Below are 18,811 nucleotides of genomic sequence, written 5' to 3'. Positions count from 1 at the left end.
ACCGTGAATACGTGAATATCCTAGGAGCGGTTGCCAGGTCAGGAATATTATTAGTCATGTTCTGATCTAAATATAAATTGTGGCTTGTCTATTTGGCTGCATTTTGAAAGATTTATGTAGGCAATATCTGGCAACCCCGATCATTATATCATGACCAGGCTTTGAAGATGAAAGAGAATCCAAATTACTTTTATTTTCCTCCCCTAAGCAAAAGTAACGTGTTTAATAATCAGGATTATCTAATAATAACAATAGCTGTTAATTTCATTTCAACTCATTTTCATCAATCAGTTTACCCTGGACAGGGTCACAGTGGGTCCGGTGTCACCGGGAAACACTGGGTGCAAGACGTGAATATCCTAGGAGCGGTTGCCAGGTCAGGAATATTATTAGTCACGTTCTGATCTAAATAAAAAAATTGTGGCTTGTCTATTTGCAGAATTTATGTAGGGCTTATCTGGCAACCCAAGTGATCCCGGCATGACCAGGTTTTGAAGATGAAAGAGAAGCCAAATTACTTTTATTTTCCTCCCCTAACCAAAAGTAACGTGTTTAATAATCAGGATTTTCTTAAAATAGCCGTTCATTACATTTTCAACTCATTTTCATCAACCAGTTTACCCTGGTCAGGGTCACAGGGTTATTAGTCACGTTCTGATCTAAACGAAACATTGTGATTTGTCTATTTGGCTGCTTTTTGCAGGATTTACGTAGGTCATATCTGGCAACTTGGCAGCGTTTCAGCATAACCAGGCTTTGAAGATGAAAGACAAGCCAAATTAGTTTTCCCCCAACCAGGAATATTTGTAATCACATTGTGGTTTAAATGAAAAATTGTGGCTTGTCTATTTGCAGGATTTATGTAGGTCATATCTGGCAACCCGACAAAAAAAAAAGCAAAAGTAACGTGTTTAATAATCATAATTATCTAATAATAACAATAGCATTTCATTTCCACTCATTTTCATCAACCAGTTTACCCTGGTCAGGGTCACAGTGGGTCCGGTTTCATTGGGAAACACTGGTTGCAAGGTGTGAATACACTGGGAGCGGTTGCCAGGTCAGGAATATTTGTAATCACATTCTGGTTTAAAAAAAAAATGTGGCCTGTCTATTTCGCTGCTTTTTGCAGGATCTTTATAGGTCGCATCTGGCAACCCGACGTGTCTCGTTCCATCATGACCCGGCTTTGAAGATGAAAGAGAAGCCAGATTATTCTCTCCCCTCCCAGAAGCAACAGCAACGTGTTTAATAATCAGGATGATCTGATAATAGCAGTTTATCCTGGTCAGGGTCACAGTGGGTCCGGTTCCACCGGGGAAACACAGGGTGCGAGGAGTGAATACCCTGGACAAGAAACCAATCCATCACGGGGCTTTGATAACAGTTGATTTAAGGTAATAATAACTGTAGCCTAGCTGTTAAGGTGCTGAACTAACAACCAGAAGGTTGCTGGTTCAAGTCCCACCACTGCCAGGTTATCACTGTTGGGCCCTTGAGCAAGGCCCTTAAACCCTCAATTGCTTAGAGGGTTAACCTAAGGTACTAGGACTAACAATCAGAAGGTTGCTGGTTCAAGCCCCACCACTTCCAAGTTGCCACTGTCGGGCCCTTGAGCAAGGCCCTTAACCTTCAATTGCTTAGACTGTATACTGGCATAATATTGTAGGGCAGTTTTAGCCTAGTGGTTAATGTACTTGACTAACAATCAGCAGGTTGCTGGTTCAAGCCCCACCACTTCCAAGTTGCCACTGTCGGGCCCTTGAGCAAGGCCCTTAAACCTCAGTTGCTTAGACTGTATACTGGCACAGTACTGTAGGCCAGTTGTAGCCTATCGGTTTGAGTACTGGACTAACAATCAGAAGGTCACTGGTTTAAGTCCCACTACTGCTGGGCTGCCACTGTTGGGCCCTTGAGCAAGGCCCTTAAACCTCATACCGTCACTGTATATTTGTCGTTCGGCTGCAGCGTGTTGTAAGGGTGTGGCTTATTCTATAACAGCCAATCAGAACAGCTGTTCTCTGTGGCCGACTGGCTGTGCCTGAGGAAAGGACGGTCGGATAGGGTTGCGATATAAGAAGGTGAGAAGACGTGACCCTGTGTGGAACTCACCTGGCGTGACCTCGGGGGCTCGTTTGGGCTTGATTATGATCTTGGCCCCGCCCCCGAACACGGCGGCCCACATGCGGGTGTTGAGCGGGTGCGCGGCCAGGCGGAACAGCTCGTTGGTGGAGTGAGTGCCGAGCCCGTGCAGCAGCAGGCTGAGGTACACGGCCACCACGGCCTCGCACAGCATCACGTTCAGCCGGGGCTGGTCCTCGCCCTGAGAGCTGGCCAGCAGACTGATCAGAGACGCCACGCCTGGGGGAGGTATACAAGCACTGACTGATACACACACAGTACAGTATATCGGTTCTACAGTGGCATTATGTTATAACCTCTAGGTACTGAGCATTTTATTAAGAACACTATATGGGACAAACACCTACCATAGAGGGAATTGTGTAGGTATACAATCACTGACTGATACACACAGAGTACAGTATATCGGTTCTACAGTGGCATTATGTTATAACCTCTAGGTACTGAGCATTTTATTAAGAACACTATATGGGACAAACACCTACCATAGAGGAATTGTGTAGGTATACAATCACTGACTGATACACACAGAGTACAGTATATCGGTTCTACAGTGGCATTATGTTATAACCTCTAGGTACTGAGCATTTTATTAAGAACACTATATGGGACAAACACCTACCATAGAGGGAATTGTGTAGGTATACAATCACTGACTGATACACACAGAGTACAGTATATCGGTTCTACAGTGTCATTATGTTATAACCTCTAGGTACTGAGCATTTTATTAAGAACACTATATGGGACAAACACCTACCATAAAGGGAATTGTGTAGGTATACAATCACTGACTGATACACACAGAGTACAGTATATCGGTTCTACAGTGTCATTATGTTATAACCTCTAGGTACTGAGCATTTTATTAGGAACACTATCTAGGACAAACACCTACCATAGAGGGAATTGTGTAGGTATACAATCACTGACTGATACACACAGAGTACAGTATATCGGTTCTACAGTGTCATTATGTTATAACCTCTAGGTACTGAGCATTTTATTAAGAACACTATATGGGACAAACACCTACCATAAAGGGAATTGTGTAGGTATACAATCACTGACTGATACACACAGAGTACAGTATATCGGTTCTACAGTGTCATTATGTTATAACCTCTAGGTACTGAGCATTTTATTAGGAACACTATCTAGGACAAACACCTACCATAGAGGGAATTGTGTAGGTATACAATCACTGACTGATACACACAGAGTACAGTATATCGGTTCTACAGTGTCATTATGTTATAACCTCTAGGTACTGAGCATTTTATTAAGAACACTATATGGGACAAACACCTACCATAGAGGAATTGTGTAGGTATACAATCACTGACTGATACACACAGAGTACAGTATATCGGTTCTACAGTGTCATTATGTTATAACCTCTAGGTACTGAGCATTTTATTAGGAACACTATCTAGGACAAACACCTACCATAGAGGGAATTGTGTAGGTATACAATCACTGACTGATACACACAGAGTACAGTATATCGGTTCTACAGTGTCATTATGTTATAACCTCTAGGTACTGAGCACTTTATTAAGAACACTATATGGGACAAACACCTACCATAGAGGGAATTGTGTAGGTATACAATCACTGACTGATACACGCTGATACACACAGAGTACAGTATGTACGATCTACAGTGTCATTATGTTATAACCTCTAGGTACTGAGCACTTTATTAGGAACACTATATGGGACAAACACCTACCATAGAGGAATTGTGTAGGTATACAATCACTGACTGTTCAGGTATATACACAGTACAATATGTTGATTCTATAGTGTTATGTTATAACCTCTAGGTACTGAGCACTTTATTAAGAACACTATATGGGACAAACACCTACCATAGAGGGAATTGTGTAGGTATACAATCACTGACTGATACACGCTGATACACACAGAGTACAGTATGTATGATCTACAGTGTCATTATGTTATAACCTGTAGGTACTGAGCACTTTATTAGGAACACTATATGGGACAAACACCTACCATACAGGAATTGTGTAGGTATACAATCACTGACTGATACACGCTGATACACACAGAGTACAGTATGTATGATTTAGAGTCATTATGTTATAACCTGTAGGTACTGAGCATTTTATTAGGAACACTATATGGGACAAACACCTACCATAGAGGAATTGTGTAGGTATACAATCACTGACTGATACCCACTGATCCACAAACAGTGCAATATGTAGGATCTACAGAGTCGTTATGGTATACCTCCTAGGTACTGAGCACTTTATTAGGGACACTATATGGGACAAACACCTACCATAGAGGAATTGTGTAGGTATACAATCACTGACTGTTCTGTTACACACACAGTGCAGTATGTACGTTCTACAGTGTCATTATGGTATAACCTCTAGGTACTGAGCACTTTATTAGGAACACTATATGGGACAAACACCTACCATAGAGGAATTGTGTAGGTATACAATCACTAACTGATACCCACTGATCCACAAACAGTGCAATATGTACGATCTACAGTGTCATTATGGTATAACCTCTAGGTACTGAGCACTTTATTAGGGACACTATATGGGACAAACACCTAGCATAGAGGAATTGTGTAGGTATACAATCACTGACTGATACACGCTGATACACACAGAGTACAGTATGTATGATCTAGAGTCATTATGTTATAACCTCTAGGTACTGGGCACTTTATTAAGAGCACTTTATTAAGAACACTATATGGGACGAACACCTACCATACAGGAATTGTGTAGGTATACAATCACTGACTGTTCTGTTACACACACAGTGCAGTATGTCGGATCTATAGTGTTGTTTTTCTATACCCTAGGTATTGAGCACTTTATTAAGAACACTATCTAGGACAAACACCTACCATAAAAGGAATTGTGTAGGTATACAAGCACTGACTGTTCTGTTATATACACAGTGCAATATGTATGATCTACAGTGTCATTATGTTATAACCTCTAGGTACTGAGCATTTTATTAGGAACACTATCTAGGACAAACACCTAGCATAGAGGAATTGTGTAGGTATACAATCACTGACTGTTCTGTTATACACACAGTGCATAATGTAGGATCTACAGTGTTGTTGTGTTATAAGCTCTAGGTACTGAGCATTTTATTAGGAACACAGGACAAAAAACTAGGACAAAGACCCACAATAAAAGGAATTGTGTAGGTATACAATCACTGACTGATACCCACTGATACACACACAGTGCAATAAGTAGTGCAAGAGGTTCTGTTATAATCTCTAGGTACTGAGCACTTTAACTGTGTTAGCTTAATCGCTGTATCTCTGCTTTATGAGTTCCATGTCTTATTAGAATCCTCTCTACTGAGGCATTAGGGCGGGTCACTATGCTCTCTCTGTAGTAAGTGGGTACCTGGCCAGAGCGCGGGGGCGGTGGTGGGCGTGGCCTGCTCCTCGATGCTCTCCGTACGGAGCCTCCTCCTCTCGCTCAGCAGTAAGCCCTGATACACCATCCCTGTGAACTGGTTCGCCTCCGACTGACTGCTGACCGCGGGACAGAAACGTAAGGGTCAGTGAGTACGAGTGGCTGGTACAGTGAATACGTGTCCACCTGCATGTCCTCCTTCCCCCAATTACCTGTGCTTGCAGCTAACGGGCGTGGCTTTCAGGTTTGTTGCTTGCTTATACACTACAGTGCCAAAAGTATTCGCTCGTCTGTCTTCACACACATATGAGCCACACATGAGTGACTCCCATTCTTAATCCATAGGGTTTAATATGATGTCTCCACCCTTTGCAGCTATAACAGCTTCAACTCTTATGGGAAGGCTTTCCACAAGGTTTAGGAGTGTGTTTATGGGGATTTTTGACCGTTCTCTCAGAAGCGCATTTGTGAGGTCAGACACTGATGTTGGACGAGAAGGCCTGGCTCACAGTCTCCGCTCTAATTCATCCCAGGTTGAGGTCAGGACTCTGTGCTCTGGCTCATCCACGTCTTTATGGACCTTGTGCTTTGTGCACTGGTGTGCAGTCATGTTGGAACAGGAAGGGGCCATCCCCAAACTGTTCCCACAAAGTTGGGAGCATGAAATCGTCCAGAATCTCTTGGTGTGCTGAAGCATTAAGAGTTCCTTTCACTGGAACTAAGGGGCCGAGCCCGACTGCTGAAGAACACCCCCACACCATAATCCCCCCCTCCACCACACTCTACACTCGGCACAATACAGTCAGACAGGTACCGTTCTCCTGGCAACCGCCAAACCCAGACTCGTCCATCGGAAGCGTGATTCGTCACTCCAGAGAACACGTCTCCACTGCTCTAGAGTCCGGTGGCGGCGTGCTTTACACCACTGCATCCGGTGATGTAAGGTTTGGATGCAGCTGCTCGGCCATGGAAACTCATTCCATGAAGCTCTACACACTGTTCCTGAGCTCATCTGAAGGCCACATGAAGTTTGGAGGTCTGTAGTGATGGACTCTGCAGAAAGTTGGTGACCTCTGTGCACTATGTTCCTCAGCATCCGCTGACCCGCCCTGTCATTTTACGTGGTAACACTCGGTGGCTGAGTCGCTGTCGTTCCCAATCGCTTCCACTTTGTTATACCAGCACTGACAGTCGACTGTGGAATATTTAGTAGTGAGGAAATGTCACCACTGGACTTGTTGCACAGGTGGCATCACGGTACCATGCTGGAATTCACTGAGCTCCTGAGAGCGACCCGTTCTTTCACTAGTGTGTGTAGAAGCGTCTGCATGCCGAGGTGCTCGGTTTTATACACCTGTGACCATGGAGGTGATTGGAACACCTGAACTCAGTGATTTGGATGGGGGAGTGAATACTTGTGGCTGAATGCATGCTCAGTCTCTCTGGCTGCTATAGTATGTAAACACGTAGGATGCAGCAGGACTGAAATGCAAGTGGACACATACTGTAAGTGATGGATGTGTGTGTGTGTGTGTGTGTGTGTGTGTGTGTGTGTACCTGTAGCTGTGACTGTCACACAGCGCTTGGTAAATACAAGCCGAGAGAGACGCTGCCAGCGTGTGAAGAGCGTTCACCTGCAACCCCGAAAAATAAACAACACACAATTCAACCACACACACAGAGAGAGAGAGACCTTGACAATCCTACAGTTTATCTGATGTAACTGCAGTGTAAGGAAATGTGTGTGTGTGTGTGTGTGTGTGTGTGTGTGTGTGGTACCCGGTTATCCTGTACGTCGGGGTGTGGCGGAGCCTCCATCTGCACTATGGTGTACAGTATGTCCTGGATGTGGTTGTTCAGGTGCATCACCGGATTGGCGATGACCGTTTTGGTCGGTGCGATGCTGGCCGAGAGAAGCGGCAACGTCGTCGCCAGCGGCAACGGAGACTGAAGCTGCTTCACTGTTGTTTCCTGTAACAAACACATTCTGTCTCTTTAATAATATCCAGCACATTCATCAAACATTTAATCCCGATCGGGGTCGCTAAGGGTGCATTCACGTGAGAAGCGTCAAAACCACTTCTGCAGTGGCTGTGCCGTTGTTTCCTATGCTTAGCTTTCCACTGCGCTTCCCTACGTCCTCCTAATTGAAACCCTTTTAAAAGCTCCTCCAATGAGACGAACTATTTGATACGAGGCTGTAAAAGCGACTTAGGATGTATGAACAAAGCTTATCATGACTTATTGTAGTAAAACAGCGAGTGAGGAATGTGATTAGTGGAGGAACTTATAATCAGTAATAATGAAGAGAAGTTTAGTCGCTCCTGTCTCCTTCTTTTACTACATTAAACCACGTTAAGCTTCATTTAGACTCTGGGAGAAGCTGATTCTGATTCTCACCGTTTCTCAGAAGCTGGAGCTGTAACACAAGTTTAAAAGTGAAACAGGGAGGAGAATCCAGATAAACACAGATACACGTGGAGCTGTAACCCTGGATCTGCTGCAGATGTAGCTCATGTTCACATTTTGATGAGGTTTTACCGCTCGGGCCGAGTGCTTAGCGAGGGCTCACAGTTTTGACGCTTCTCATGCGAATGCACCGCGTACGTGATAGGGTGCGAATTCATTTTTCCTTTTTCTCCACCTTTAGCACATCCAAGTGTTCAGTTTGCATCGCGCTTCCTCTCTGTCTATCCCGAACCCCGCCCTGACAGAGGAGATCGAAGCTACTCCAAAACACCCCGAAACACTGGCAGCAGCCGGATGCATCTTTGCCACCCGCACATCGATGAGTTTGGCGCCACCTAGCGCTGCATGCGGAGAGACACACCCTAAGGGCACTCTTTCCTCACCTCTTGTGTAGGCGCCTCTAATCATCCGGCAGAGGTCGTAATCGCATTCTGACAGAGAGAGACCCACATCCTCCGGTCTCCAATCCCGCCCGCCCCCCCCCTCCACCTGAACAACAGGTCAATCGTTGTTCATATAGCCGCCCAGCCTTCGACCGGCTGAAGGCAGAGCTGGATTCGAAACGACGCACTTTCGAAATGCAGCTCTGGTTGCAGCGCGTGTTTTTACCGCTGCGCCACCTGAGCGGCTTTAAACGGAGTCCTGAACTCGTTCTGTCCAGGCCTGTCCAGACTATTCAGAGGATCGACCCTCGTTCGCACTGGTTTTTAACGGAACCGAGGAGGCGTCACCGACAGAGGGCGCCGCATTTGCAGAACCGGTAAAAACACGCTTTTATCCAAAACGACTTATAATTATGACTGAACATGATTTGAGCAGTTGAGGGTTAAGGGCCTTGCACAGGGGCCCCAAAGGTGGCAACTTAGAGGTGATGGGGCTTGAACCAGCAACCTTCTGATTACTAGTCCAGTGCTTAAACACTGAGCTATCACTGCCCTATAAATGCCGCACAATGGAAGTAAACAGTGGTAAGAAGATAGATGGTGGAGCACGTAGATTACCTTCAGGAATTTGTGCTGCTGTTACAGATGTTTGTTTTTATCCAAAAAGCAAGAACATTTCGAATATTGGTGAAAAGAAGATGCTCTTTTTTTATGTACAACCTGACACGCCCATGAATTTAGGTTCGAGAACGGGAACGTTGATCAAACAGGGCTAGACGACATACAGAACTACTGACGGGCGGCGAGGATCAAACCCAGGGCCTCGGGACTGTCTCCGTTTGACCGCACTGACCTGCTGGGACTCCTGCAGCAGGAAGAGCAGCTCCATGCGGACGGACGTGACCCCGCCCCCTTTGGCTCCGTGCAGGCTGCAGTAGGTGAGGAAGACCCTGAGCAGCGCCTCGTTCTTCCTCAGCCAGGCTTTCCGCCTCTCGGCGTGGGCCTGTTTAGCCTGGAGTCTCCGTCTGTCCTGCAGGTGGCGCTCGTACACCCCGGCCTCGCCCATCCGCCCGAGCTCGTCGGCTTCGGCCGGGACGTCGCCGCTCCATTTCTCCAGCTCCCCCGAGCTCTGGGCTTCCACCTGAAGATGAGCGCCGGATATTAACACGGTCGCGGGACAAAATCTTACAGTCATAAAAGTAAATAAAAATAAAACTTATTATTTATAGTCTCCCTTTCTGGTCGTATCCAATTCCCTAATCCTATTTCACCTCTACTGAGTCACGCACTGATCTCCATTATCCCCCATCTCTGTGCAGTACTATCAATCAGCCAGCAGAGGGCGTAACTGCAGCAGTTATAAGGAACAATTACTGTCCCAGTCTGCCGGTAGGAGAGCTGAGATCTCATGAGCTCGTTGATTCTAGTCATACCCGATTCCCCATTATGTAGTGCTCATGCCAGCTCCTCAGCCAATCACAGAACCGGCATATTGCAGAGACGGAAACTAGAAGCCCCGCCCGACCTTTCCACCCGCAGACACCGGCAATAGTGTCTGATGAACTGCCGGTCAAGTCACGTCCTCCGAAATGTGTGCAGCACCGACCGCTTCTTTTCACCTGCACCGGTCGGGTTCATACGGAGATCCGTACCGCGCACGGAGAGTCACGCACTGATCTCCATTATCCCCCGTCTCTGTGCAGCACCATCGATCAGCCAGCAGAGGGCGTAACTGCAGCAGTTAAGTTGTCTACATGGGCGCCCGGCCGGCCGCTAGCAGAGCTGAGATTCAAACTCACGAGCTTGCGATGTCGGCTCTATCTCCCCTTTTTAGTCGTATCCGATTCCCCATTGTATGTGCAATCCTCCACCGTGCTCATGCCAGAAACTAGAAGCCCCGCCCGACCTTTCCACCCACAGACACCGCCAATAGCGTCCCATTTTTAGTCGTATCCGATTCCCCATTATGTAGTTCAATCCTCCCCGTGCTGATGCCAGCTTCTCGGCCAATCACAGAACCGGCATATTGCAGAGACTAGAAGCCCCGCCCGACCTTTCCAACCTTTCCAACCTGGACTGCCAGCCTGGTCGGTGGCCCTGTTGAGATTGGGAGTGCCTATCTCCCCAATCTAGTCATATCCAATTCCCTGTTACATATCGCAACCCTCTGCCGCTTGGACCGTCCAGTTCTGGCTGCAGACTGAGGCCCCACACAGAGCATTAGTGCGTATGGAGAGTCACGCTAATCTCCACGCCCATCACACCTACGCCAGATCCGATCGCTGCTGCGCCACCCAAGCGCCCAAAAATAACGGACAAATGTTTGAAACATGAAGTGTGAGAAGCTGATGGTGAGAAGAAACACCAGCCTTGTAGTTGCAGATGCGATGCATGGCCTCGATCTCCTTCTCCAGCCAGCTGTAGAGCTGGAAGCGCAGTTTCCCTCCGTCCACCTCGTACCCGGTGGCCAGGGTGCGCAGCTCGGTCATCAGGATCTTCAGACACGCCCTGAACTTCAGCTGCTCCGCGATCACGTCCACCTCGCAGTCGGCGGCTTTCTTCTCCTCGTCCTTCTCCTCCTCCTCCTCCTCGTTCTTCTTCATGGTCAATCCGCTATCCTCCTCCTCATCTTCCTCATCCTCATCCTCATTATCATCCCCCCAGTCCAGCTTCAGCTCGTCCTCGTCGCTCTTCGTCGCCGGCCGACTCCAGTCCAGATCGGACGCCCGGACGCCGTCCCGGACGTCTGCGGAGGACGGGCCCTCGCTCGGGGCGCCGGCTTTTTTGGTCACCTTGGGTATTTTGGAGAGCACCTCCAGGGCCAGGACGGGGCAGCCGACTTTGAAGTGAGCGTTGGCGGTGGTGAAGAAGAGCTTGCGCTCGATCAGGTTGATCTGAGCGGCGCCGCAGTGCTCGGAGCCGTCGGGAGAGGCGAAGTGGAGGCGGACGATCAGGGGATGAGCGCGCAGGTAGTTGTAGAAACTGAAGACCACCGGGTTACACGACTTCACCATCACGTCTGGAGTACACAGAGAGAGAGGAGAGATGAACCATCGAGAGCTGCTGTTATTCACGGGACTCTGTGATTCTACTCTGGAAGAAGGAAGCAAACCTTTAAAAAGTCTCATTAATAGGAATCGGGGTGGAACACGGAAGTAAAAATGCCCCCGTCCCAAATGATTTTAGTGTTTTGCATTAAACTATAAAGTTGATCAGTGATACACTGGAAATATTTTATCTATCTGTTTGTTTGTGTGTGTCTGTCTGTGTGTGTGTGTGTGTCTGCCTGCCTTTATCTATGTCTGTCTGTCTGTATATCTGTGTGCCTGTCTGCTTTTATCTATGTTGTCTGCCTGCTCTATCTATGTCTGTCTGTATATCCATCTGTCTATCTGTCTGTGTATCTGTGTGCCTGTCTGTCTGACTGTCTAGCTATCTGTCTGCCTTTCTATCTGTCTGCATGTCTATCTACCTGTCTGTGTGTGTGTGTTTGTCTGTCTGTGTGTCTGTCTGTCTATCTATCTGTCTGCATGTCTATCTACCTGTCTGTGTGTGTGTGTGTTTGTCTGTCTATCTATCTGTCTGCCTTTCTATCTGTCCATATGTCTATCTACCTGTCTGTGTGTGTCTGCCTGTCTATCTGTCAGGCTATCTGTCTGTCTATCTATGCCTGTCTGTCTGTCTGTGTGACTGTCTGTCTGTCTGTCTATATATCTGTCTTTCTATCTGTCCATCTGTCTGCATGTCTATCTACCTGTCTGTGTGTGTGTCTGTCTGTCTATCTGTCAGGCTATCTGTCTAACTATGCCTGTCTGTCTGTCTGTCTGTCTGTCTATCTATCTGTCTGCCTTTCTATCTGTCCATCTGTCTGCATGTCTATCTACCTGTCTGTGTGTGTCTGCCTGTCTATCTGTCAGGCTATCTGTCTGTCTATCTATGCATGTCTGTCTGTCTGTCTGTGTGACTGTCTGTCTGTCTGTCTGTCTATATATCTGTCTTTCTATCTGTCCATCTGTCTGCATGTCTATCTACCTGTCTGTGTGTGTGTCTGTCTGTCTATCTGCCTGTCTATCTGTCAGGCTATCTGTCTGTCTATCTATCTATTTATCTATCTGTCTGTCTGTGTGACTGTCTGTCTATCTATATCTTTATCTGTCTGTCTATCTGTCAGGCTATCTGTGTGTCTATCTACCTGTCTGTCTGTCTAACTTTCTATCTATCAATGTCTGTGTCTATCTGTCTGTCTGTCTGTCTATAAGTCTGTCTGTCTACAACATATTCCTCATGTAAACGAGGGTTTTGTCATTATAAATGTAAAACGATCCTCATCATTATGAACTAATATTATATAATTATATACACTTTAAATTATGAAGTGTGTTTTCTCTGCTCACCAGGATTCTCGTCGTCCTCTTTGGGCGTCTGCTCCAGCAGTGTGTCCAGAGCTCTGGTGTAATCCTTCATGATCCAGAAGGCGATGCTCCTGAGGAACAGGTCCGGGTGCATCTTGGAGCAGGAGAACCCGCTGCCGTCCCGCCTGCAGCCCAGGACCTTCTCGTACAGGATGCCCTGGCAGGTGGACGAGCTCTCGAAGTCGGATTCGTACAGACGGGCGACTATCATGGCCAGCTGAATGTCCTCCATCTTCTCCAAACACACCTGCACACAAACGCTCGTCCTTTATCAGCAGGAACGAGACGCGCACCATTCCCAGGGGATACAGGAGAGTGTGTTCTGAGTGTGCTGTGTGTGAGAGCTTTAGAGTTGTACATCAGTCAGCATTCACTTTTACATTTTCTGCACTTAGCAAACTTACAGCAGCGTACAGCACTGATTACAATCCAATCCAAGCACTCAGGGGCTAAGGGCCTTGCTCAGGGGCCAAACAAGCTGTGCTTTTTACAGTAGACATCTCAAAGCAACTTTATAGAATCCAGGACTAAAAACTAAAAACATTCTAGGTAACTTAGTGTGTTGTAATTATTATCATTATTTTTATTACTGTTAATTAATTCATGCATTGTTAATCAATAAGTTTTTACAATAAAAATAAGAATTATTATTATTATTGTTATGTACTTTTTATGATTATTACTATTATTATAATTACTATTATTATCATTATATTACTATTATTATTATCATTAATTATTATTACTATTATTATCATTAATTATTATTACTATTATTATCATTAATTATTATTATTATTACTATTATTATCATTAATTATTATTATTACTATTATTATTATCATTAATTATTATTATTACTATTATTATTATCATTAATTATTATTATTACTATTATTATTATTATTATTAATTATTATTACTAGTATAATTAATATTATTATTATTATTATTATTACTATTATTATTATTATTACTATTATTACTACTAATATTATTATTGCTATTATTATAATTATTATTATTACTATTCTTCTCATCATTATTATTAATTATAATTATTATTAGTATTAATATTATTATTATTATTATATTATTATTATTATTATTATTACTATTATTACTATTCTGCTTATCATTATTATTAATTATAATTACTATTACTATTACTATTATTAATATTATTATAAAGGTCAGTTCTACATGGTTTACAAAGCGTGTGACCTGCGTTTATCCAGGATTAATAAAGTCTCCTCAGTCCTCAGGAGAACTCAGGGTGGGTTTAATAACACAGATGTCAGAGGTTCTGGAGTGAATGTAAGTGACCTTTGTTTACCCCCGGCCAGGCTGTGTGTGTGTGTGAAAAAGCTCGCAGGGCCTTTTACGCTATAAAACGTCAAACATTCGTGGAAATTCCGATTCGAATCTGGCTTAAAATTTTTGAATCAATAATTGAACCGATTGCTCTATATGGCAGTGAAGTTTGGGGTTCGCTTACACACCATCAATTCCATAATTGGGACAAACATCCATTAGAGACCCTGCACACAGAGTTCTGTAAAAGCATCCTAAAGGTGCACAGATACACCACGAACACACACCAACACACCACGAACACACACCAACACACCACTAACACACAAACACACAGACACACCACGAACAATGCGTGCAGGGCAGAATTAGGCCGATTTCCTCTAATTATAAACATACAGAGAAGAGCAATCAACTTCTGGAACCATCTAAATGAGAGCGACCCCCAAACTTATCATTATAAAGCCCTGAAACACCAAGAGCTGAGCAAACATACCAGTCCCCTAATCCAACTGGTCCTGAGTCACTGCACCCATACACCACTAACACACACAGATACACCACTAACACACACAGATACACCACTAACACACACAGATACACCACTAACACACACCAATACACCACTAACACACACAGATACACCAGTAACACACACAGATACACCACTAACACACACAGATACACCACTAACACACACAGATACACCACTAACACACACAGATACACCACTAACACACACAGATACACCAGTAACACACACCCATACACCACTAACACACACAGATACACCAGTAACACACACAGATACACCACTAACACACACAGATACACCAGTAACACACACCCATACACCACTAACACACACAGATACACCACTAACACACACAGATACACCACTAACACACACAGATACACCAGTAACACACACCCATACACCACTAACACACACAGATACACCAGTAACACACACAGACACACCACTAACATACACAGATACACCACTAACACACACCGATACACCACTAACACACACCGATACACCACTAACACACACAGATACACCACTAACACACACAGATACACCACTAACACACACAGATACACCACTAACACACACCGATACACTAATAACACACACAGACACTCTAACACACACAGATACACCACTAACACACACAGATACACCACTAACACACACCCATACACCACTAACACACACAGATACACCAGTAACACACACAGATACACCACTAACACACACCGATACACTAATAACACACACAGACACTCTAACACACACAGATACACCACTAACACACACAGATACACCACTAACACACACAGATACACCACTAACACACACAGATACACCAGTAACACACACAGATACACCACTAACACACACCGATACACTAATAACACACACAGACACTCTAACACACACAGATACACCACTAACACACACAGATACACCACTAACACACACCCATACACCACTAACACACACAGATACACCACTAACACACACAGATACACCAGTAACACACACAGATACACCACTAACACACACCGATACACTAATAACACACACAGACACTCTAACACACACAGATACACCACTAACACACACAGATACACCACTAACACACACCCATACACCACTAACACACACAGATACACCACTAACACACACAGATACACCAGTAACACACACAGATACACCACTAACACACACTGATACACTAATAACACACACAGATACACCACTAACACACACAGATACACCACTAACACACACCGATACACTAATAACACACACAGACACTCTAACACACACAGATACACCACTAACACACACAGATACACCACTAACACACACCCATACACCACTAACACACACAGATACACCACTAACACACACAGATACACCACTAACACACACCCATACACCACTAACACACACAGATACACCACTAACACACACAGATACACCACTAACACACACAGATACACCACTAACACACACCCATACACCACTAACACACACAGATACACCACTAACACACACAGATACACCACTAACACACACAGATACACCACTAACACACACAGATACACCACTAACACACACAGACACTGTAATAACACACGCTGACACACCACTAACACACACTAACACAATAAAGACTCAGGAACAGGAGAAATCTGTAAACCCAATTAAAATAAACCAAATTACACAAAAACTCAGAACTAAATATCTGAATTATTGGGAAACTGAAACTAAAACTCAAAGTAAAATGCAGTTATTTATTATTTGTTGTTATTTGTTGTTATTTGGCCCTAAACAGACACTACAGTGCAGCAGATTATCTGAGCGCAGTATCCGACCCTAAATTAAGAAACACCCTGACGAGGTACAGACTGAGCGCACACGACCTGGCCGTGGAGACGGGGCGACACACCCGGTCCTGGCTGCCCCGGGAGGAGAGGTCGTGTCAGCACTGCACTCTCAGTACAGTAGAGACGGAGCTGCACTTCCTCACCCGGTGTACCAAGTACCACCACGTCCGCTCCCAATTCTTCCCTAAATTTAATAACGTCATCCCCAACTTCACCTCCCTCCCAGACCTCGACAAACTGCCCCACCTACTGGGGGAGCACAGAGAGAGCTGCACACTAGCAGCACTCTATACACACACCTGCCACCAGGTGAGGGACAGTGGGTGACCATGTCCCATACACACACACACACACACACACACACACACACACACACACACACACACACGCACAAACTGATTGTTTTACTACCTCATTATTGTAAATATTATACTTTTTATTGTTATTATTTTGCACTGTTTTTATTAATATTTTATTCTATTCTATATTTTTTGCACATGTAACTGTTCTGTATATTTTTGTTCTTTCTTATTTATATTGTTTATATTTCCCTGTAACTTGCTTTGGCAATACGAATGTCCTTATTTGTCATGCCAATAAAGCTTCTTTTGAGTTTGAGTTTGAGTTTGTGTGTGTGTGTGTGTGTGTGTGTGTGTGTGTGTGTGTGTGTGTGTGTGTGTGTGTGTACAGCTGCTCTATCAGTATGTTTTGACTGCAAGTGTTTATACAATCAGCCCAAGGTAATGAAGCTCATACATGTAGAGTGTGGTGAGCTAGAGAGAGAAACTGTTTTGTATATATTTGTTCTTTCTTATTGTTATTTTTATTATTTCTCTCTCTCTCTCTCTCTCACACACACACACACACACACACACACACACACACACACACACACACACACACACACACACACACACACTGTGTGTACAACTGTGAGAAAGCACAATGCAGGCAATTAAGGGTTAAGGGCCTTGATCGGGGGCCAGTGCAGGCCAGTCAAGTTCTTCCACACCAAACTCCCTCATCCACGTCTTTATGGACCTTGTGCTTTGTGCACTGGTGCGCAGTCATGTTAGAACAGGAAGGGGCCATCCCCAAACTGTTCCCACAAAGTCGGGAGCATGAAATTGTCCAGAATCTCTTGGTGTGCTGAAGCATTAAGAGTTCCTTTCACTGGAACTAAGGGGCCGAGCCCGACTCCTGAAAAACACCCCCACACCATAATCCCCCCTCCACCACACTCTACACTCGGCACAATACAGTCAGACAGGTACCGTTCTCCTGGCAACCGCCAAACCCAGACACGTCCATCAGAAGCGTGATCCGTCACTCCAGAGAACACGTCTGCACTGCTCTAGAGTCCGGTGGCGGCGTGCTTTACACCACTGCATCCGGTGATGTAAGGCTTGGATGCAGCTGCTCGACCATGGAGACCCGTTCCATGAAGCTCTACACACTGTTCCTGAGCTCATCTGAAGGCCACATGAAGTTTGGAGCTCTGTAGTGATGGACTCTGCAGAAAGTTGGTGACCTCTGTGCACTATGTTCCTCAGCATCCGCTGACCCGCTCTGTCATTTTATGTGGTAACACTCGGTGGCTGAGTTGCTGTCGTTCCCGATCGCTTCCACTTTGTTATACCAGCACTGACAGTCGACTGTGGAATATTTAGTAGTGAGGAAATGTCACCACTGGATTTGTTGCACAGGTGGCATCACGGTACCACGCTGGAATTCACTGAGCTCCTGAGAGCGACCCGTTCTTTCACTAATGTGTGTTGAAGCGTCTGCATGCCGAGGTGCTCGGATTTATACACCTGTGACCATGGAAGTGATTGGAACACCTGAATTCAATGATTTGGATGGGGGAGTGAATACTTTTGGTAATATAGTGATAGCATATGTTTAAACTGCGGGTAAAATCGAAGGAACTCCGGTGAGTGTGTGTGTGTGTGTGTGTGTGTGTGTGTGTGTGTTTACCTCTATGGCGTCTTTGAGGGATCCAGCGAGCAAGAAGAACGCCGCCGACTGTTCGAAGCGCTGTTTCCCCAGCAGAGAGAAGGCGTTCTTCAGCGCCGCTTTCCTCCACCGATCCTCGCTGAAGTTATGGCTGAAGAACTGGGTCATCTTCTCATCATGCTGAGACCTGCACCAGATCCATCAGCCCAAAGAAAATCCATCACATTTATATCAAGAGCAGAGAAGCAGAACCTCTTAAACACAATCCAGCACATTTATATCACCAAAAGCGTCTATT

General features: G+C 45.1%; 1 protein-coding gene across 3 annotated transcripts in view; it reads right to left on the bottom strand.

Annotated features, from left to right (window-relative positions):
* dmxl2 (Dmx-like 2) overlaps positions 1–18,811 on the bottom strand; it is a 109,235-nt gene that overhangs the window by 34,935 nt on the left and 55,489 nt on the right. For 2 of the 3 annotated variants that reach the window (XM_063004751.1, XM_063004753.1), the window contains exons 22-29: positions 18,535–18,700; positions 12,823–13,087; positions 10,798–11,447; positions 9,282–9,569; positions 7,356–7,547; positions 7,134–7,210; positions 5,565–5,695; positions 2,113–2,361 (exon numbers count right to left, since the gene is read on the bottom strand). In XM_063004751.1, coding sequence (XP_062860821.1) covers positions 2,113–2,361; positions 5,565–5,695; positions 7,134–7,210; positions 7,356–7,547; positions 9,282–9,569; positions 10,798–11,447; positions 12,823–13,087; positions 18,535–18,700 — 2,018 coding nt within the window. The remainder of the gene's footprint in view (positions 1–2,112; positions 2,362–5,564; positions 5,696–7,133; positions 7,211–7,355; positions 7,548–9,281; positions 9,570–10,797; positions 11,448–12,822; positions 13,088–18,534; positions 18,701–18,811) is intronic. The other variant, XM_063004752.1, reaches the window with a different exon arrangement.

This window comes from Trichomycterus rosablanca, chromosome 11 (assembly GCF_030014385.1).
Source record: "Trichomycterus rosablanca isolate fTriRos1 chromosome 11, fTriRos1.hap1, whole genome shotgun sequence".
In the NCBI taxonomy this organism is placed as follows: domain Eukaryota; kingdom Metazoa; phylum Chordata; class Actinopteri; order Siluriformes; family Trichomycteridae; genus Trichomycterus; species Trichomycterus rosablanca.
This window is presented reverse-complemented; position numbering and strand designations above follow the sequence as displayed.